Here is a 22,174-nt window from a genome sequence, read left to right on the forward strand (position 1 = left end):
CATTTCCTTTTGCATACTAAACTACTAACTAGAAGCCGAACCTGCGTCTTACACTCAAGACTTTGCTTTCCGCCCAATTCCACTGAGTGCCTCCAGGCTCCAGCGCGAGCGCAGAAGAATGCACACCTTCAACGCGCCAGGAAACGCCCGCCCGGCCACCCGGGCCCCCCACCCCCACCCGCCGCATGCGCCCCTCGCGCCTCTGCCGAGAGCTACTCACTCACCTACGTTCCGCCCCGCCGCCGCCGCCGCCGCCGCCGCCGCCGCCGCCGCCGAAACCCGCGAAGGCAGACGTCCTCTCCGCCAAAAGGCACTTCCGGCGCGCGGGGTGACGTCGCCCTGCGCGCCGGCCTCGGGCCCGCGTCCGCCCAGGTTTCGGGGTAAAGGAAGGAGCCCTGCACCGCGCCGTGCTCGCCGACGCCCGCGCCTCGGCGCGGGGCGGAGAACAGCGGGGGCCGAGGCCGCTGCGGGCTCGCATCCTCCGCCCTCGGCCGCCGCGCTGACGGTGAGCTCCCACGCCTCGCGACTCCCGCCGCCCCGGACTCGGACGCGGGGACGTCCAGCCTGCATTCCCGCTCCTCAGCCTGCGACCCTTGAAAAGTGACAGGCAGGTGTTGGCTACCCTGAGGCTTTTTAAATAATCCTCCCAGTCGCCCAGCGTGAAGCACTCTTCCGGATTCCTGCGTCGATTGTCATTCGTAGAGCACGTACTTTGTTATTCCAGGTACTCGTTACTCCTGCCGACTCCTGCGCTGGTTGAAAATCAGATTTTTGAACTCATTTGGGTCCGATATATAATTTTCACTGGTAATTTACAGAGTTGTAAGCAGTGAAAGTGATTACTGAGCATGGTACAGGTTTATGTTCTATTCAAAGCACGTAATTCATATAATAAAGTATGTCATTTCGTAATTTGGTTGTGTACATTAAAGATTCTAAATAACTTTATCAAAAATGTGAAAATAACCCAAAATTAACAAAAATGAGACGGGCATTGGCGGCCTATATCTGTAATCTCAGTATTTCAGACGTAGATGCTGGACGTTGAGTAGAAAAACAAAACAGGGAGATAAATAGCTGTTCCAAAGGATGTGGCGAATACTTGGAAAGCATCTTTTTGCTTTTAGCCTAAGAAGACGTCAATAATAGCCTCGTGGCTTCCCCGCCTCTTTAAAAGCCCTCTTCTCCAACCGCAGTGCCGCACTGAGACCTACCTGGCGCTGCTTGAAAAGGAAATTCACACCCCACCCCCACTGGCCTACTCTAATCTCTTTAAATGAATGGATGGTGTGGAATTCTGCCCTATTTACCACAGACTTCGCCAGTGTTTGGTTTTACGTGGAGTAAGATTCCTGATGGTTTGTTTTCCATTTTAGAAATGAGCGGTGGCTTGGCTCCAAGTAAGAGCACGGTCTATGTGTCCAACTTGCCTTTCTCCCTGACAAACAATGATTTATACCGGGTAAGTTTTAGTATCAATATATCTAACTAGTGAATTCTCCCTTTAAGAGAGAAGTTGTAGCTAAGCCAATACTGCTCCCTGGGAAAATTCTTTATAGCTTCAAATTTTAGTGAAAAAAATAATAATAATATATATATATATCCAAAGAGTTTTTAAACTCCTTCTTTTATTTGTTTGTTTTTTCAAGACAGGGTTTCTCTGTGTAGCCCTGGCTATCCTCGTACTCACTCTGTAGACCAGGCTGGCCTCCAACTCAGATATCCACCTGCCTCTGCCTCTAGGGTGCTGGTATCAAAGGCCTGTGCCACTACTCTTTTTATATTAAGAAAATAGTGTGTGCTTTATTAACAAGGAGAAAGTAGTGGGTGCCCATGAACCTAACACTCTGAAAGCTGAGACAGTGGGATTCTAAGTTCAAGGCCAGCTGAAAGGACATAGCAATATTCTGTCTCAAAAAATAAGCTGAGGATGTAGCTGAGTGGTGAAGCACTTGCCTAGCATAGTCCACACACTAACCCCAGCAGAGGGGAAGCTGAGGCAGGAGAGCTTGGGTTCAAGACCAGTCTGGGCAATGTAGACCCTGTCTCACAAAAGGGAAAAAGTAAAGAGGGGTTTTTAGACTGGGTGGTAAGAAAAACCTATTTAAAACGTAGGTGGGGGCTGGGAGTTTAATGTAGTTGGTGGGATGTTTGCCCTGCATGCACAAAGCCCTGTGTTGAATTCCTAGTACCATGCAAACGAGACATTGATGGTGCACACCTCTGATTCCAATATTCGGAAGGTGAAGCCTGGATATTGGAAATTCAAGGTCATGCTCAGCTACATGAGGACTTTGGGGCAAGCTTGGAATGCATGAGACACTGTCGTAAACAAACAAAAGGTGTCTTGAATAAAATCGTGGGGCAATAGGAGGCAGTTGTACAGCTGTCCAAAGCACAGCATTTTCGAAGAGGAAGGGTGGAATATAAGTAAACCCACTCTCTTCTGGTTTTACAGGCCTCATGCAGGCTGTCACTCTAAAACGAGAACCCATTAAAAAGTTATATAGGACACTGCTGGGCCTTAGAATCTAATGCTGTTAAATCTATGACTCAGAACTTAATATTTCATTATTGAAGTGCATGTGATGAGATCTTCTAAAAGCCTTCTCTTGGTAATATTATTTCTCTATGTGTCTCGAGCACTCAGTTACGCTGGAGGACTTTTAACCGAGGCGCCTCTAAGGGCAGCAGGGTATTGATAAGAGCCAACGCCAGAATGATTTTGAATGCTATTTTAATCGCACAAATATCTTAGGGTCGCATAACACATCACACATTCCATGGGGAATACAACCTGAGCGCAGGTAAGGGCTTGGACGCGTTGCCTCCAGGAGGTTCTGGTTTCAGAGTCTCAGCAAGCCAAGGACTGTCAGCCAGTCTTCCAGGATGTGGTGGTTTCTCGCATGTTGCCTTCCAGGGATTGATCAATAGCAGTTCAGGCATTGGCTGGTTATTGGCGATCCTGTAGTCTCCTCACTTGAGTGTGACATATTTATTTTATACACATTAAAATAAATGCCTCTAAGAGGGCAGTAGAGGGTAGAGATGGTTGTGAGCCACCATGTGGTTGCTGGGAATTGAACTCGGGACCTCTGGAAGAGCACACAGTGCTCTTAACTCTCCAGCCCCGAAGGCTGCGGTTTTTATACCCTGTTCCAGGGCATTGCTTAGTTTACCACTCTTCCACACGTGTCAGCTGTTAATCAGCTGTCATTGCCTAATGCCTTAAGGGTGTTACCTAGTTACTGTTACTAAAGGTGTTCCTAATCTCACTCCTGACAGCCTTGCTGTTTTTCAAGCACATTACAATATGTTAAGTGATAAGTCAACTGTAAATATCTAGATATTGTCTGCAACTATAGAAATGGTTAAGTTTGTTAGGATATGTTGAAGTAAAAGGAAGAAAAGATCAGATATAAAATAATAAATGATGAGAAAAGTACTGCACCTATAGGAATAAAAAGATTTTTGTTTTGTTTTTGATCTTTGGCAACAGGGTCTTGCTTTGTAGCCTGGGCTTGCCTCAAACTCCTGGCCTTCTGGCTTCATTTTTCTGAATACTAGGATTATAGCCATATACCATCACTCCTGGCTAGAGATGCTTGTTTCATTAAAGGAAGTTTCTGGCGTTATATGCAGTCAGAGCTGTCTTTAGCACAGTTGATTGCTTAAATCAGTTGTGTTGTTTTATTCAACAGCACTGGTATTTGAAGCACTGGTTTAGCTGGAGTTCTGGTGGGGTTGATGGTCCCACAGACAGATCAGGAATACAGCTGCTACCTAGTGTATACGCCATAGATGTAGACATGCTGAGTGGTCTTTCTCTCTGCCCACCCCTTAGGAGGTTAGGCACTGGAGCATATTACCTGCAAGGCCAGTGACTGTATTATTCTACTCACTTAGGCAATATTTCTCTGGTTTATTGTGCCAGAGTCTTGCTGTGTTGCCCTAAGTTGTGATCCTCCTTCTCAGTCTCCCAAGTGTAGGAGTATTTTTTGTAAAGCCTCTTGTATAGACTGAAGGCTGAAATATTTCATAAAATAATATAATCTGATCAGTGCATACAATCTGAATATTTAATTTGGTAATATTTTAAATTATAAATTATTCTGTGATCTTTTGTTTCAGATATTTTCCAAGTATGGCAAAGTTGTGAAGTAAGTATTTACATTAAAAGATGCTCGGTTAAATATGAATAATACTGTTAACACTTTTACATATAGTTCAGTTATTTTCCCATGTACACAAACAAATGACAGTTTTCATACCATAAATGACTGTGTACTGTAAAGATTTAATAGTTTAATGGTATTGCTGAGAGCTGCTCTCCAGGCACTAAGTAAACTCCTATCCCTGAGCTACACACTGAGCCCCTGAAAGGTTCCACAACTCATTCCTGTGCGGTGCAAAGCTTAGTTGGAAATGTCTAGGGAATATCACAGTGGAGCAACATCATGCTCTTGGTACTGTCAAGCCACATCAGAGAATCTCTATAGCAAAACCTTTGAACTGGCTATAGACCTCCCATTCGATACCCCATGTGTTGACCTCTGTTGACCTATGTATCCCCCAAATCACTTAGAGACTGACACTGAACCAAGTCATAACTCTGGACAAAGAAGTACTTTGATTTCAAACCCATTTGTGGTTTTAAAGCAGTAACTACAGCACTGTTTTATAGATTTGTGGAGCATTTCTACAGGACTATTTGAATCTATTTGATTAATAACAATCATTATTGGCTCCAAATAATTTCCTATACTATAGATCAGTCTGATGTTACTTTCAGCAAATTGAGATGGCTAAACTGAAATCTGTAATTACACAAGGGAAGAAACCTGGACAGGACGGTCAGGTAAAAGGCTGTTTGTCCTTGAGAGACTGTTCGGTGTACACAAGGACTGGATGAACAAGGAGGGTGTGTCCGGATGGCTTCCTGGTGCTCAAGATAGTGTCTGGTGGCTTCCAGGTGCACAAGATAGTGTCTGCTTGAATGAGCCCCTCAGACCTGCATCTGAAAACAGTGTTGCTCTATCTCTTTCTGCATGCCAGGAACTTGGAGGTCATCACAGATTTGTTTTCTTTGTCCTTGCTGTGATTTTCTTTTTCTATTACCAGAGAAGAGATCTTTAAGGACAGACCCTGTTGTAAGTGGTTTGCAGAGTCTCTGTCACTAGACTCTGAACTTCTTCCTGAGGGTGAATGTGCTTGTCTTTTTGTTGTTTTGTTTTGTTTTGTTTTGTTTTTCAAGACAGGGTTTCTCTGTGTGTCCCTTGGCTGTCCTGGACTGGTTTTGTAGACAAGGCAGGCCTCGAACTCAGAGCCATCCCACCTGCCTCTGTCTGGGCAACACCATACCCGGCTACTTCTGACTTCTTTGTGCAGTGTTCAAAGTGTTTAATTCTGAGTCCAGAGTTAATGGTTTTAAAGTCATCCAAAAGCACGTGTAGCGTTTTAGGTTTTAGCTTAGTAATAAGAACAAAGTATCTAGTGCAGTGGTTCTCAGCCTGTGGGTCACAGCCCCTGTGGCAAATATCTATCTCCAGAAATATTTACATTAGACAGTAGCAAACTTACGGTTATGAAGTAGCAGCAAGAGCAGTGTTATGGTTGGGGTCACCATAACATGTGGAGCTGTATTAAACAGCCGCAGCATTAGAAAGGTTGAAAACCACTGCTCTGGTGAAACTAACATAAACTCCCCACCCCTCCCTTTTTGCTTGTGTGTGTACATCCTGGCCTGTGCACATAAAGACAGGAGGACATCAGGTGTACTCTGTCGACAGGGGGTCTCTCACGGAACCTGAAGCTCACTGTTTTTGCTAGGCTTACCAGTGAGCCCCCAGGATCTACCAGTTTCTGCCTGTCAAGACAGAGGGTATGGGCATGTGTGCCCAGGTTTCATGTGGGTGCCGGTATTCAAACCCAGGGCCCCATGCTTCTACAGCAAAGCACTGTGTCACCCCTCTCTTTTAAAAAAAGGGGGATCCTTCATCCAAATTAACCTGTCCTCAGCCTTTCAGCTTGCTCCATGGTGCCTTTCAGCTTGCTCCGTGGTGCCTTTCAGCTTGCTCCATGGCTTCACTCTCTTGACTGTGAATGCGTACGTGTATGTGTGCACATTGTTTTCATGCGTTTCAAACTTCATTCTCCTTTCTGTCTACTTAATGTGTTTTAAAGGTGCACCTTATATAAGCACAGCAAAGTTGCCAGCTTCTTAACCTCTTTGGAAGCTCTTATTGAACCAGACAGCCGTCCTGTTCTGTCGTTTGAGGTAGTAGATTCCTAGGGAACCTTTCCCTCTGGTGCATGGTTCACTCTAGAGCCAAGTGTTTCCTCTAACTGGTGTTTTCCCCTACTTAGATCCTGATCATGTCTTTCTGGTTCATGTACTTAGCAGATGATGGTGATGTGGCCTGTTCAGGGAACCATCCCTGGAGACTTGTTCATCTGCTGTCCACTGGTGATAGTTTTCATGACTCGGTTGAGGTGATGTCCATTTTGGTTTTGTTTTTGTTTTCAGTATATGCTTTATTTTCCCTTAGCAATTAATAAACAGTGTTTGGGGCAGCACAAGTACCCTTTTGCACAAGAGCATCATTTTTTATTTAACCTGTGCTGTCGGTTCTTTTCTGATCTGATCTCTACCGTGAGTGTTGCAAAGTGGTGCTTTCCTCATTCAGCATTTGCTGTGTACCTAGCAGTAGTCGCTGGGCTCCCTTCTTCACATTTTTATCACTCATGTGGACTTGCAAGCACTAACTTTTCCCGTATTTCATAATTTAATCACTATTTTGTCTGTTTATTCTGTCTTGTAGTTGGCTGGTAGGCAGTGACTAGCTGGCTTCTATTTTATGTTCATGTTTTGTTTAATTTTTTTTCTTGTAACCTCAAGTTCCAGGTTCTTCTTGCCTCCACCCTGCTCAACTTAAAAGCAACCGTTGTTTTTTCCCATAGAGCTCAGCAAAACATTGATTTGCTTTGTTTTTTAAGATGAGGTCTCAGACTGGAGATATGGCTCAGCCATTATGAATACTGACTACTCTTCCAGAGTACCCAGGTTTAATTCCCAGCACCCACTTGGCAGCTATCAGTTGACTGTAATTCCAGTTCCTGTGGCACCTGGCACTCACACACTGTATAACATGGTATACAGACATACATGCAGGCAAAACATCCATGCACTGATGTATTTGTTAAATATTTACTATTGATATATCTTTTAGTAAAACTTCAGTTACTCTAAACAGCTGTATAACCAAATCACCACACTGAGACTAGGATTTATTTGGTTAACCTAGAACACAATGGTGGGCAATAGTTACTCCATGTATTTTAGGCCCAGTTCATTTCTCCAGGTTGTTCCAAGATCTCTCCTCCAGCTTCTCTCTCCCAGCTTCTGTTCCTCTTCTCCCCCTATTCCTTCCTTTCCTCCGGCTCCTCCCCTCTCCTTCCTACTCCTTCCTCTCCTCCGGTACCTCCCTTCTCCCTCCTACCGCTTCCTTCCTCTCCTCCCACTCTGAACCAGGATGCCCACCTTATCCTCTCCATTGCTCAACATTGTGGCTGGTTATTTTAATTGACAAATTGGAGAACAAATGGTGGCCTGTTTACACAAACTTGAGACAGGTGATGCTTAGAATAAGTATCACAATGCAATGTCCAGATTGAAACCAGATAGTTGGGGAGAGAAATCAGCATTTGAATGAACAAGGGTAAGGTGTATACATTCCAAAAGATCATATCAACAATGCACATACAATAAAACTCTCAAAGTAAATAAGACATGGTCTTGCTACTTACATTACCCTAGCCTTCAGCTTGGTGCTGTCCTGCCGCCTCAGTGTCCTGTGTGTAAGCATTCTAAGCATGTTCCACCACATCAGACTCCAGCACTTTTCTTCTCAGTTGCATATGTGGATAGCAGTCCTCTTAACCCAGGGGTGCTGAGGTAGGGCTAAGCAGCACTAAACTGGAGAGTCTTTGAAAGACAGACACTTGGATATATAACTTGAAAAAAAGCGGTAAATCATTTTGTTTTTTGTATATAAGAGAATACCTCAATTTATGTATTGGGTTTTGCAAATGAAGGGCTAGTACGGAAGAGGATATACATTTTGATAATGATGTAACAGTCTCTTGGCTGGACCCTTTCAAGCTCTGATTGGCTCCCCAGTGTTCCTCTGTACTGTCAGTGTCACTTCATTTCCATTCTCCTGTATCCCTCATGACTTTGAAGAGCCAGATGGTTTAAATCAGTCTCTCTCTTCAGAGAGGCTCTCATAGCCTAGGCTGGCCTCAAGCTCTCTAGCCAAGGATGTCCCGATCTCTTGTTCCTTCCACCTCCCCCTGCTGAGTACTGGGATCACAAGCATCTACCACTAAGCATGATTTTTTTCTTTTTATTTATCATTTCAAATGTTTCGTTATTTAGCCTTATAGAAATGATCTTGAGCTTCTTGAGTAGTTACATGTTTTTTATTTACTTTTAACTGGTTCTTTGTGCTTTAAGGGTTACAATAATGAAAGACAAAGATACAAGGAAGAGTAAAGGTGTTGCATTTATTTTGTTTTTGGATAAAGACTCTGCCTTAAATTGCACCAGAGCAATAAATAACAAACAGGTAAGCCATTCATTTTATCAGGTTTTTAATCCAAAATCTCTGTTCATTTAATCCAAAAGCTATGGGGGTGCAGGAGGTAAAGTTTGATTAATATCTGTAATTCAGGAGCATTTTGCTGATGTCAACACTGTACTGATTATCTAAACACTGGAAAAAAAATCTTAAGTGAGAAAATTAAAGCATAGAGTCTATCACATGCTCATTTCAACAAGAATTGAGGAAATGGTATCTGATAACTAGGTGTTGGCGACCACGTCCTTCTGCGTTGACATTGTTCTCTGGTTTAGTTGTTTGGTAGAGTGATCAAGGCGAGCATTGCTATTGACAATGGAAGAGCAGCTGAGTTCATCCGGAGGCGAAACTACTTCGATAAATCTAAGTGCTATGAATGTGGGGTGAGTAAACCCAGAACTCTGCCTCTTCTGTGGTATAAAGTGATCTTCATATTAGTCTTTCAGTGGTGACCACCAGTGGGGGTGTGCATGGAGGGGGCACTCAGGTGGGTAGAGGATGCAAGGCTTCAGAAGTGCTGGCTGTTTCTGTCACGTATTCCCTTTTAACGAGCGTTTCTCTCGTAACATGGGCTAAGCTGGTGACCTGCACATTGCAGCAGTCTTGTGTGCACACACACTGCTGGGGTTTCACACACATACAGCCATGCCTGTCTTTTTTTTTTTTTTTTTTTTTTTTTTACATTAATTACCTTTTATTCGCTTTGCATCCCAGCTGTAGCCTCCTCCCTCATTCTCTCCCAATCTCACCCTCCCTCATCTCCTACTATGCCCCTGTCTAAGTCCACTGATAGGGGAAGTCCTCCTCCCCTTCCATCTGACTCTAGCTTATCAGGTATCTTTAGGACTGGCTTCCATATCCTCCTCTGTGGCCTGGCAAGGCTGCTCCCCCCTCGGGGGGTGGGAGGAGGTCAAAGATCCAGCCACAGAGTTTATGTCAGAGACAGTCCCTGTTTCCCTTACTAGGGTACCACTTGGATACTGAGCTGCCATGGGCTACATCCCAGCAGGGGTTCTAGGTTATATCCATACATGGTCCTTGGTTGGAGAATCAGTCTTAGAAAAGACCCGTGTGCCCAGATATATTTGGTCCTTGTGGAGCTCCTGTCCTCTCCAGGTCTTACTAACTCCCCCTTCTTTCATATGATTCCCTGAACTCTGCCCAAAGTTTGGTTATGGGTCTCAGTATCTGCTTTGATACACTGCTAGGTAGAGTCTTTCAGAGGCCCTCTATGGTAGACTCCTGTCCTGTTTCTTTTTTTCTCCTTCTTCCATTGTACATCCCATTTGTCTTTCTGCCTAAGGATTGGTCATCTTGCCCAGGATCCTCTTTCTTGTTTATCTTCTTTAGGTGTATAGATTTCATTATGTTTATTCTATCTTATAGGGCTATATAAGTGAGTATATACCAGGTTTGTCTTTTCTGCTTCTAGGATACCTCACTCAGGATGATCTTTTCTAGATCCTGCCATTTGCCTGCAAATTTCATGATTTTCTTGTTTTTAATTGCTGAGTAGTATTCCATTGTGTAAATGTACCACAATTTCTGTATCCATTCCTCCATAGAGGGACATCTGGGTTGTTTTCAGGTTCTGGCTATTATAAATAAAGCTTCTATGAACATCTTTTTGTTCTTTTATGTGAGGTCTGGGCATTTGAACTTCGCTCTTCCTGCTTGGGCAGCAAGCACTCTTCCTTGCCATCTTTTTAGCCTCTTCATAATTTTGTTTTTGTTGAGATTGTTTTCAATTTGTTTTGAGATAGGTTTAATGTAGCACAGGCTGACTCTAACTCACCAAGTAGCAGATGATGACCTTGAACTTATGATTCTCTTGCGTCCACCTCCTGAGTGCCAGGACTCCAGGCATGTCCTACCACTTGTAGTTTATGAGCTACTGAGAATCAAATCTAAGGCTTTGTGCATGCTAAGCAAGCAGGGAACCATCTGAACTTAACCTCCTGGTCACCAGGTTATAAAAGCTATTTTACGGGGCTGGAGAGATGGCTCAAAGGTTAAGAGCACTGGCTACTCTTCCTGAGGTCATGAGTTCAATTCCCAGCAACCACATGGTGGCTCACAACCCTTTAAGATGAAATCTGATCCCCTCTTCTGGCATGCAAGTGTACATGGAAACACACATTGTATTCATAATAAATAAATCTAAAATAAATAAATAAAAGCTATCTTACTTGGAACTGATCTGAGTAAACATCACTGAAATGTAGTATTCAGGAGCCAGCATGATGCTTGGTGGGTAAAGGTGTTTGCCATGCACGCCTGATGACCAGAGTTCAACCCTGGAACCCACATGAAGGTGGAGAAGAGACGCTAACCCACACTTGTCCTCTGACCTCCACACTCAGGCTGCAGTAAACGCTCGTCCACACACAAGAATAAGTAAAGTTTAAAGGAAAGAGTGGTATCTAGAGATACCTGGAGCAGGACTGCAGGCAGAGCTGAGTGCCAGGGGGATTGATTACCTGGTACCCAGAAGGGTGAGGGTTCAACCCCAAGCATCACAGAGCACAAAAAAGAACAAAAGAATAAAAATACCTTGAGGAGGAATACAAAGTTATTTTACTAGCTTCTAAGTCTTCCGATTTTTTTTTCTAACAATTTATTTCTCTTTATTTTATGTGCATTGGTATTTTTCCTGCATGTATGTCTGTGAGGATGTCAGATCTTGGAGTTACAGACAGTTGTGAGCCACCATGTGGGTGCTGGGAATTGTAACCAGGTCCTCTGGAAGAATATCGGTGCTCTTAACTGCTGAGCCATCGCTCCAGCCCCTTCAAAATTGTTTTCTAAAAATACAAGGCTCGTTATCTTAATGTCTTAAAAGATTTTAAGTAACTCATAATTAACTCATATTAATTTCTGTTAATAGTTGCATGTGTTTTTGATCTTGTTTTGCCAGTGTTTAAGCATCAGAGTTGACTATCAGTGTGATCATATGACCTCTGCTCTAAGATAATATATTGAACTTCTCTTGTTATTATTGGGACAGGATTGCAAGATGTTCCCAAGGCTGGTATTGACCCCATGGCCTAGAGTGATTCTCCCACCTTGGCCTTCTAAGTAGCCATTACTATACAGGTGTGCTGAACCACACCTGTTTTTAATTTTTAATACCAAGAGGATTTCTGTCTGAGTCTCATAGCTGAAAGTTCCTACAAAATGACTGTATAATACTTAAACACTGGATCCAGACATATAATGGAGAGGCAGAGAGGTGATGTCTGGAGGCATTGTCATAGCTATAAAGTTACCGGGAAGACACCTGAAATTCCTTAGCACCTTAGTTACTTCTCTAGTGCTGTGATAAATACCCTGACCAAGGAACTTACATAAGGAAGGGGTTATTTGGAGCTTACGCTTCCAGAGCTATAGGAGCCTGTTACCATCCTGGCAGGAGCATGATTGTAGGCAGAAATGGCACTGGAGCAGCAGCTGTGAGCTCCTATGAGATCCAGAAACAGGAAACAACAAGGGGCCACACTGAGATCCCTGCAAGTCTTTGGAAACGTCAAAGCCCATCCCCAGTGACATACCAACTCCTATAAGGCCACACCTTCTGGTCCTTTCCAAGCAGGGACGCCAATTGGGAACCCTGTATTCAAATACTTGAGCCTGTGAGGACATTCTCATTCATTCAAACACCCTTGTTGTTCAGCCGCCTCCCCTTCCCTCTGTTCCCAAGATACATTGTGGACAGGTGCATAGATGACGAGAAAGCAAGCATGCTAATTTGGTCAGTTCAGAGTTTAAATCCTGTTAAAAGATTATTTGGAAACTATTCAAAATTATTGAGTTTGTGAAAAGAACAGTGCTGGCTGAGCAAAGTAGCACAGGCCTGTAGTCCAGCAGTCAGGATGCTCAGGCAGGACGACTTCCAGCTTAGGATTATCCTGAGCTACATAAGGAATTCTGGGCTAGCCTAGACCACAGAGAGACACTGTCTCAGTAGGTTGTTTGTTTACTGGATAGTTCCCTTACTCTCCATGTTTAGAATGAATACAGATCATCTGAGAAGCACTACATAAATGTGTGAATTAGATACTCCTTTTGATTTATGGATTCAGACAGGTTTGTTGTCATGTTTTGTACATTTTTGTTGTTAGTGTTGGGGGGTTTATTTACTTTTTCTCCTTATGCAAGCTTAGCTGACCTGGAACTCATTGGTAGACCAGGATGGCCTCAAACTAAGAAAGATTTGCCTGCCTGTGTCTGCCAAGTGCTAAGATCAAAGTTTTGTACTGCCATACCAGGGTCAATACATTTTGTTTTTTAAAGACAGTGTCTCTAACACAGGGTAGTCTTAAACTTGTTTTGTAGCAGATGTCTTTAAACCTCCCATCCTCTTCCACTTGCAGACTCGAGCCTCCGCCCTTGCTGTGTGTGTGCAGGGCAGTCATATCCAGTGCTTTGTACAGGCTAGGCAGGCTCTGCAGCAACTGAGCTGCATCCTGCTCCTACACTGTACATCTCCATAGTGCCTTAACTCTTCCCTAAAAACAAGATCTGTTTGCATTTACATATCTGAGTTTTCCCAAAGCAGTTTTACTAGTAACCTTTTCCTTTAGTGATATGTGTTAACATTTGTTACTGTTATTCCAAAACAATCGAATTCTCTCAAAATGTAAATTAACAGAAAATAGTACATCTTGGGTTCAGCCATATGCCAAGAACAAAGTACAGGTTATCTGAGGCAGTGTGAAATAATTTTCTCCTTGTGTTATAATCTTGGTTCAGTCTCCTACACAAGTTAACATTGTACTATTTCATGTAGTTTAGTGAGCTGATGTACAGATTGCAGTTTATAGTTCTATGTTTTACATTCAGTATTCTGCTTCATTGGACTAATCCAGCTCCGTAAAATGGGATGATAATACAAGCCATATGTGTAAAAAAGGAAGAGAAAATGTAGTGTGGTGCTCGCCAGAGCTCAAGGCCAGGGCCCTGTGCCTGCCGGGCAGGAACGCTGTCACTGAGCTGTCTTGCCAGCCCCTGCTTGGTTTAAAGCTGAATATTCAGCAACATCTTACAAGTTAGCAGAAATAATTTTATCCCCGTTTATCAGGCTAATCTAAAACTTGTATTAGAGTTGATGATCATTTAGATCATAGTTCTTTTGTAGGTGAGAGTTGAGATTTAAAATGTTTAAGAAAAGAGTACTTCTTTGCTCCCCCAATGCTACTGTAGCGTGGCAGCACTTAGAATGTCCCAGGATCGGCCTCCTCTATGCGAAAGGGACAGGTTTGGTCCTGTGTTCCCACAATGAGTATATTGTTTCCTGGATTCTAGCCTTTGAGTCATAGGGTCAGGGCAGGTTTCTATCAGTAACAGCAACTATAGTGGGTTTTTTGTTTGTTTGTTTTTCTTTCTTTTCTAATATGAAACAAAAGGAAAGCGGACACCTAAGTTATGCCTGTCCTAAAAACATGCTTGGAGAGCGTGAGCCTCCAAAGAAGAAAGAGAAGAAAAAGAAGAAGAAAGTCCCTGAACCAGAAGAAGAAATGTATGTATATCTTGCTCAATGAGATGGTGTGCTCTTTTGCCTTTTTACTGTCAGCTGACCACATCTGAATTTTTTCTCTTTGTTGCCCTAGTGAGGAAGTAGAAGTGAGTGAAGAAGAGGGGGAGGACCCAGCTCTGGACAGTCTGAGTCAGGCCATAGCGTTCCAGGTACTGACTTGTTCTGAAGGGACTGGTGGCTGGGACAAGGTTCAAGATGGACGGCTTGCTTGGCAGGACTGGATTTGGGGGGTGGGAGAGGCCAGGAAATGCTGTGTTACAGTGTGGAGTTTAGTGTTCCAGGGGATTTAACTGAGAGCTGCTACAGCCTTTATCTATCTACTCAGGAGCCTGGGTGAAGAACCATGAAGCCTAGGGATTCAAGACCAGCCCAGGGACACCCTTTCTCAGGAAACAGGGAGGATGTAGTAGGCACAGTGGTCCATGCCTGTGAACCCAGAAAAAAGGGGAAATGTGGTAGGCATGGTGTTCCGTACCTATAACTCAGCACTCAGGCTAAAGAAGGAATATTACATGTTTGAGACCAGCCTGGATTATAGAGTGAGACCCTGTCTCAAAAACTGAATAAATAATATAAAAAAATTATAAATTATCCACGGCACCATGGTATATTTCATGTTGTTTGTTTGTTTATTTGGTGGGTGAGTGTTGAGACAGTTCTTCTGTGTAGCTCTGGCTGTCCTGGAACTCACTCTGTAGACCAGGCTGGCCTCTATCTCAGAGATCTCTCTGCCTCTGCCTCCCAAGTGGTGAGATTAAAGCTGTGTGCCACCACTGCCTGGCTATAGTTAATATTTTTATATCACTGTACTGATTACCTATCTCAATAGTAACGTCTATGTTTCCCTCTCACCTCATAAATTTGAGACAACACATTATTCTAAGATCTTTGTCTGAATGAAACATTCTCATTTGCTTTTCTAAATTGTAAGGTCTCACATACTTTTAGTATATTATTAAACAAAATTGGATGGAAGTATTAGATTAGCTGGATGAGTTACCACACATCTGTAATGCTAGTATATGGGAAGTAGAGGCAGGAGTTCAAGGCCAAGCTGGGCAACATGACACCGATCTCAGAAATTAATTTACTGTTTAAGTTAAAACAGTTTGTTAAAAATTTCTATAGCTTGGAGCTGGAGAAATGGCTCAGCAGCTAAGAATACTGGCTGCTCTTCCTGAGGACCCAGTTCAATTCCCAGCAACCACATGGCAGCCCACAACTGTCTGTAACTCAAGTTCCACAAGCTCCAGTGCACATGAAATAAAAATATATCATTGAAAAGACATCTCTATACCTCATCCAGAAAGAATCTTTAGAAATTGCATCCAGTGGAGCTAATAATCACATTGCACAGTTGTGGTCTCACCTGAGAAGGCTGAGGCAGGAGATAATGAGGTCAAGGCTAGCCTGGGCTACCTAACAAGTTTCAGGCCAACAGAAGCTGCATAGTGAGACTCTGTGTCAAAAGAAAACAAATGGGGCTTTGGTGGGGAGAAGGGTTTAGGGATTTCGTTTAGTTGATGTTATGAACGAAGCCCTGGGTTTACTCTCCAGGACACTGCATAAATCTGGGGATGAAGTCCCAGCATTATGGAAGTAGAGACAGAAAGCTCAGAAGTTCAAAGTTGTCCTTCCTACCTAGGGAATTCAACACTTCTATCTCAGGAAGAAGGAGAAAAATCCTTACGATAATTTTGAGTAGGGCTGTAATGGGGACCAAGTTTGTCAGTATGGCCCAGGAGGTGGAAAGTATTTGTGTTCTGGTTCTTCCATGGTAATTCTTTTGAATGAACATGATATGCCATAATAACTGGTTTTGTTCTGCTTCTGAATCACATTACAGCAAGCCAAAGTTGAAGAGGAGCAAAACAAATGGAGACCCAGTCCAGGGGGTCCCTCAACCTCAGATGATTCTAGACGACCAAGGATAAAGAAAAGTGCATATTTCAGTGATGAAGAAGAACTTAGTGATTAAGATTGTATTTATTTTGTAAATATTATTCAAATAAAATCTTACAGTACCAAATGCAGTTGTGGATTAGAGACTGTTTTTAGTAAAGTTTCTAGCTTGCCTTACACAATGCAAATCCTAACTCTGAAACTCCGGTGTCTAAAGTGTTCTAACTTTGAGTACCAACATGATGTCTCAAGTGGGTCGGTGAAACTCTTCCACTCCCAACATTGTTGATACTGTAGAAGATGCTGTGTATATGCAGCATAAGTGATTTTGCATTTAGATATTTAGGTTATTACCTAAATATCTCTATGTATATGCAGTTATACCAGAAGCTGAGCTACTGTACTCCAAAGCATTTCACATTTAGTACACTCAATTTGTACTGAAATCGGAATTTTTTATAAATAATCTTGAAACTAAAACATAATACTGCCAACTATCAGAAGTATACGGGTAGATGGCAAAACTCTTTGAGAACTTAATTGTAATGCTTCATTTTTGCCTGACTTGCACGTGAGGACTTGTGGAAAACTTCTAATTTTTTGCCTGCATATATGTTTGTGTGCCATCTGCGCACAATGCCCCTGAGGGCCAGAAGAAGGATGTGAGATGTAGAAAGAACTTTTATTCACCCCTTTTAGTTGCCTCGGAGGCTTCTAGCTTCCTCCAGATATTCTAGACCTAGTCCTGGAAGCGTCTAACCTCTGTACACACTAACCTAGGCCTAAAATGTTTTCAGCCTCTGAGACTTCCTGCTAAGAAGCTCACCCTTGATCTTTCTGAGCTCTTAGCTGGTTGGTTCAACTCAGCTATTTTGGCTCAAACTCCTCTAAGCGGACTTATTCAATGTGCCTTTTTTTCCTGACCTCTGGATTGCTCTACTTGGCCTCAAACTAACTCCAGCTGTTTCATCTAGTTTTCTGGCTCCTTCTCATTCTCTGGCTCATTCAGTCTTCACCTGAGTTCTCTCTCTCTGCAACCCACCTCTCTATGACAGTCCTGGTAAAACTGCCTATTCTCCCTCTCATTGCCCCTTAAGTAGCTTCTCTTTCCTCTACTCGTTAGAGGTGGGCATATCCTATTTTGTCAAGTATTTCTGTGATTCCTCACTGTTTCTGCTGCTCAATTAGGCATCACTTTCAAATGTGTGTGCTTCCTTCTACAAACTAACTTTACCTTCATTGTTTCGCATTAAAGGCATGTACTATCATGCCTGTACCAGGTTTTCTTTAGTTGAAACTTGCTCTGTACCAGGATGGCCTTGAATTCAGATCTGCTTGCCTATGTCTCCTGGGATTAAAGGCATGTTTATATTTCAGCTGAAGGTCTTTGGACATGATCTCTTGCCACAACAGCCATGTTCTGAATTAAAGTTCCTCTACAATGAGATCTCCTGGAACTAAAGTTAGAGAAGGTTGTAAGCCACTGTATGGGTGTAGGGAAACAAACCCAGGGAAGGGCAGCCAGTGCTCTTAACCACTGAGCCATCTCTCAGATTCTTCCAAATGCAGTTTTTAAACCAAAAACTCCATGAAGGCTGAACAATAAATGATCTGTTGTTAAACTTTTTGAAAGAATAGTGTCCTTAAAGATGAGTGCTTAGCCAGAAGCGGTGGAGCATGCCTTTAATCCCAGCACTCGGGAGGCAGAGGCAGGCAGAGAAAGTGAGTCCAGGACAGCCAGGGCTACACACAGCCAAGGTTACACACAGCCAAGGCTGCACAGAGAAACCTTGAAAAATCGAAAGCAACAACAAAAAGATGAGTGCTTTGCCCCAATTTGAATGAACTGTCAATCCTCATGAAACGAACCTCTGCATGGGGACACACAGTGAGAGGAGAGTCTGAGCTATGCCTGAGTGTGATGCCATCCTTTTTTGGGGGGGTACTGTTTTTTAGACTGGGTTTTTCTGTGTAGCCTTGGCTGTCCTGGACACTCTGTAAACTTAAGCCGGCCTCCAGTTCACAGTGATGTGCCTGCCTCTGGCCCCCTGAGCGCTGGGATCAAAGGCATGCACCAGCACGCCCAGCCACCCTTTCTTAACAGAACAAAATGAAATAGTTAAATTTGCTCCAAAAGGCTTAAAATTAAACAGTTGTTTGCTGCCTGTGCCCTGACGTCTGTTCCCTAGAAGCACATACTCGTTAGCCATCCCCTTTCATGGTTTTGTACATGTTGCTAAATAAAATGGGCCTTTGCCCATTCGTAAAAGGATAAGGCAGGGTTTTTTTCTTCTGGTTTTTTTGTTTGTCGTTTTTTCCTGTTATTCTCCTAGCCTTCCTCCATCTTTGCACTATTTTTAGATCGTGTTAGATATTTCTTGTATTTGGGGAAGGAAGGGCAATAATGATGTAAATATTTTTCATGTCTTTAATTATATTTCTTTGTATTTATGACTAAGCCTTTCTAAATCCTTTCTATTTAGTTCTGTAAAAATGGTATTTTGGAGTCTTTAATGTTCTATTTAAGTTTCTGTAATTTGAATATAAAAATTCTCACTTTTTAATAGTGAAGCTTTAAAACAAAGTTATCTTCCAAATTTCAATAAGGTAACAGGGCAGAAGAACAGAGTACTTCTAGTTCACCTACTAACTAGAAAACATGCTGTAAAAACTGAAAGCACCGGGGGCTTGAAGCAGGAGTTCAAGATTTTAATGTCAGCTGAGCTACAGGAAGCCTTATTAAAAGACAATTAAAAATATACACAAAAATGTGGCTCATAATTTAGTAAGTATCAAATATGTTCTATTCTTTGGACCAGAAGTCTTGCCCTGTTTTATTCCACAGTGATAATCAGAAATGCAGGTATGTAGTCAATCATGAGGATACACACTTGTAATCCCAGCACTCCCTAGGCCAAGGCAGGAGACAGAATATGAGGCCAGAGGCTAAAAGCATGGATTAGCAGCTAAAAACTTGCTACTCTTGCAGAGGACCTGGGTTCAGTTCCCAGCACCCACATGGCAGCTTACAACCATCTAGTACTCCAGTTCAAAGGTATCTGTTGCCACCTTCTGGTCTTTGCAGACACCAGGCAAAACACTCATACTCAATAAATAAATAAAAATTCTAGGTACTATAATCCTACATAGTGAAACTCTGTTTCAGAAAGTTGTTTTTGGCAGACAAACCTACATCTCAGTGGCCCTATTGCCACATAGACCTGTGAACTATGCAGTGTAGGTAACCGGAGTTATCTGAAAAACAGTAAAACTGAAAATAAGTATTTTATGACTTCACATATATGAGGTATCTAAATAGTTTGAGGCCAACCTGCACTACATCATTTGTGATCTTGTTTCTCTCTCCCTCTCTTCCTTCTCCTCCCTTCTCCTATATCTCTCCCTCCCCTCCTCTTCTTCTCTCCCTTTCTTCTCCTCTCCTCTTTTCCCCAACCCTGCCCCCATCACACACACACACTGAAGAAATGAGTGTTAACCTCTGACAGAGGTTAATTCCAACCCAGGGAAATCAAAATTAACTTCTGGCTATGGTGGGTACATGCACATATACACAATTTTAAAATAAAATAAATAAAACCTTTTAAAATGAAATAAATTGGAAGCTTTATCTACATTATATTAAAAATTCAATATATCAAACATTGCATGCTAGAGCTAACTTGTGGCTTTAGAATTAATTCATAGATTTAGTTCTAAATTTAAATTAATCACTTGTATCAGAAAAAAATAAGAGCAAAATGTTTCTAGCTTAAGCATTGCCCAAATCTAGCAGAAAACAAAGAAACAAAATTCATAATGGTAATCAAAATTCAATTAGGCCAAAAGTCAGCTCAGCTCACCACATCAATAAAACTGAGATACCTTTTGATGTAGGATGGATGGATGGATGGACAGATAGAATATGAAAGAAAAGACAGTGCTACCAAACTTACAGGTACAAGAGATGATAGGAATTGCCATAGCCAACATTGTTGGCTAGATGATAAAGCAGAGTGAAGGATTATCTTGCATGGCACATGCTACTGTAACATAAGAAAGAGAATGGCTTGAGAGGGGCTCAGTGGTTAAGAGCACTGGTTTCTCTTTTTAGAGGTCCTGAGTTTAATTCTCAGCAATCACATGATGATTCACAATAACCTGTAAGGAAATGGATTTCCTCTTCTGGTATTCATAAAAACAGAGCACTCATATACTTGATGTAAATAAATAAATAAATAAATAAAAGCTTTTACAAAAAAGCAAAAGAAAGATGAAATTATCAGTGCAGGTTTCTGTTTCAACTATAACAAACTGCCTTAAATTTTGTGACTTAGAACAGGTGGGTGTGGTGGTGCATGCCTGTAATCCCAGCACTTGGGGAGGTAGAGGCAGGTGGATCTCTGTGAGCCAAGGCCAACCTTTTCTACAAAGCAAGTCCAGGACAGCCAAGGAACACAAAGAAACTCTGTCTCCAAAAACACACAAACAAAACAATATAAACATCATATTTCAGTCAGTATACCTTATAAGTGCAGTCTCCTGAAAGTTATAGGGTAGTGTCCTACAGAAATAATAGACCTGAGGCAGTTTTGAAGGAGCCATGATTTCCTATGGCATACAGTCACCATATGTAAAACAATTTCTAAGTAATTGAGCCTCACAATATAGAACCAAGATTGTAAGAGGCTGGTAACAGCTGTGCTAGAAGCCAGTCAGCAGCTACAATGGTTAACATGGTAGAGGGAAGAAGCCGAGAATTTTGGACAGCAAAATAGAGCAAGGGAAATGAATATTGTCAAAGATCAGTTTCTGGGCGACAGCCAGTAATCTGACCTGTAAGATCAGATTTGACTAGATGATGCCACTAGAGAACAGTCTAGCAACTTTAAGAGACTGGGACAAAGCTGAGAAATCTGGGAAAAGCTGTACCTCATTTACTAAGATTATACAAGGCTCTGGGAAAGCCTCCACTGAATTTTTTACAAAGATTGGTCTCAGCTTTGAACAAAGTTTTATCAGACCCTGGCATGAGGCAGGTGTTGACCCTTGCATTTGAAAATTTAAATACCAAATGTAAAAGAGTTACTAGACCATTAAAGGCATGGACAGCACCAATAGACCACCGGATAAGGGACATGACCAATATTGGGTCTCACAAGTAACATGCTAATATCATAGGACAACCTAAAGGTCTTCAGTATCAAAATGCCCAGTGCTTCAACTATGGAAATTTTGGTCATTTACAAGGAAATTGTGACCAAGCCACTAAAAGCCTCAGATCTCAAAATGTTGTGTGCATTAACTGTGAGAAATACAGTACTTTTTACCAACAGTACTTTCCACAATGGGTTTTCCAATAGAGCGCCTAGGCTTCCTGTGCTTTGCAGACATTTCGGCAAGGGACCAAGGGACCACCCATTGGATCAATGAGTGCAAATCCAAGAGGGATATCCAAGCCAACTTCTTGCTGTCGGGAAACAAAATGGTGGGCCTAACAGTTGAGACCCCACAGCAAAAAAAAAAAAAAAAAAAAAAAAAAAAAAGAGCCATTTTCCTTTTGTCAGCCATGCAATAACAAGCAGGAAGAAAAAAACACAACTAAGTATTACCGATCTCATGCACACAGAGTAGATAGTCTGCTCTAGACTAGGCCACAGATCAACCACTTGCCCTATCCCCCAAAATTCAATGCTACAAAACAAACACTGGAGTTTATGGTCCTTTGCCCTCAGGGACAGTAGGGATGATCTTGGGAAGGAGTGGATTGATTCCCCAAGGATTCATTGTGCATCCAGGAATTATAAATGGGGATTTCAAAGGATAGATTAAAATTATAGTCTATGTAGAAAAAGAAATGCAAATTAATGAAGGATAGGATTACACAGCTGCTATTGTTTTCCTATGTTAAAGGCTAAAGCTACTCCAGTAGAAAGAACCGGGGGAATTGGAAGTACTGGGAAAACCTGTGTTCTGGCAAACAGTGGCTAAAGATCAGAGGCCAAAATTAAAATTCCAAGTGAATAGTGTTAGAATAGAAGGTTTGTTAGATACAGAAGCTGATGTGACTATCATTTCCCCAAAATTTTGGAATTAGAAT

The 22,174-nt window shown here is 42.3% G+C and overlaps 2 protein-coding genes across 12 annotated transcripts in view; one reads left to right on the forward strand and one right to left on the reverse strand.

The window, feature by feature from the left end:
• The window catches only part of Pphln1 (periphilin 1), an 83,640-nt gene extending 83,070 nt beyond the window's left edge, over positions 1 to 570 (reverse strand). For 7 of the 10 annotated variants that reach the window (XM_060388772.1, XM_060388771.1, XM_060388770.1 and 4 more), the window contains exon 1: positions 225 to 570. In XM_060388772.1, the coding sequence (XP_060244755.1) occupies positions 225 to 570 (346 nt within the window). The remainder of the gene's footprint in view (positions 1 to 224) is intronic. The other 3 variants (XM_060388773.1, XM_021664769.2, XM_060388774.1) reach the window with 3 other exon arrangements.
• Zcrb1 (zinc finger CCHC-type and RNA binding motif containing 1) lies at positions 467 to 16,204 on the forward strand. Of its 2 annotated transcripts, none has more exons than XM_060388776.1 (8): positions 467 to 607; positions 1,377 to 1,462; positions 4,132 to 4,160; positions 8,516 to 8,627; positions 8,915 to 9,022; positions 14,045 to 14,157; positions 14,249 to 14,324; positions 16,022 to 16,204. In XM_060388776.1, the coding sequence occupies exons 2-8, from the start codon at positions 1,379 to 1,381 to the stop codon at positions 16,151 to 16,153; spliced, it is 654 nt and encodes a 217-aa protein (XP_060244759.1). In that variant the 5' UTR covers positions 467 to 607; positions 1,377 to 1,378; the 3' UTR covers positions 16,154 to 16,204. The 2 variants fall into 2 exon arrangements, with proteins under 2 accessions (XP_060244759.1, XP_060244758.1); XM_060388775.1 differs by having other exon boundaries at positions 584 to 724.
• Positions 16,205 to 22,174: the final 5,970 nt, after the last annotated feature.

This window comes from Meriones unguiculatus, chromosome 8 (assembly GCF_030254825.1).
Source record: "Meriones unguiculatus strain TT.TT164.6M chromosome 8, Bangor_MerUng_6.1, whole genome shotgun sequence".
NCBI lineage: Eukaryota > Metazoa > Chordata > Mammalia > Rodentia > Muridae > Meriones > Meriones unguiculatus.

Excerpts from the sequence above, each read along its gene's own strand:
- Zcrb1 (XM_060388776.1), top strand. The coding sequence starts at position 1,379 with ATGAGCGGTGGCTTGGCTCCAAGTAAGAGCACGGTCTATGTGTCCAAC. Across the intron at positions 14,158-14,248 it reads CCTGAACCAGAAGAAGAAAT|TGAGGAAGTAGAAGTGAGTG; the intron begins GTATGTATATCT and ends TTGTTGCCCTAG. Across the intron at positions 14,325-16,021 it reads GTCAGGCCATAGCGTTCCAG|CAAGCCAAAGTTGAAGAGGA; the intron begins GTACTGACTTGT and ends ATCACATTACAG.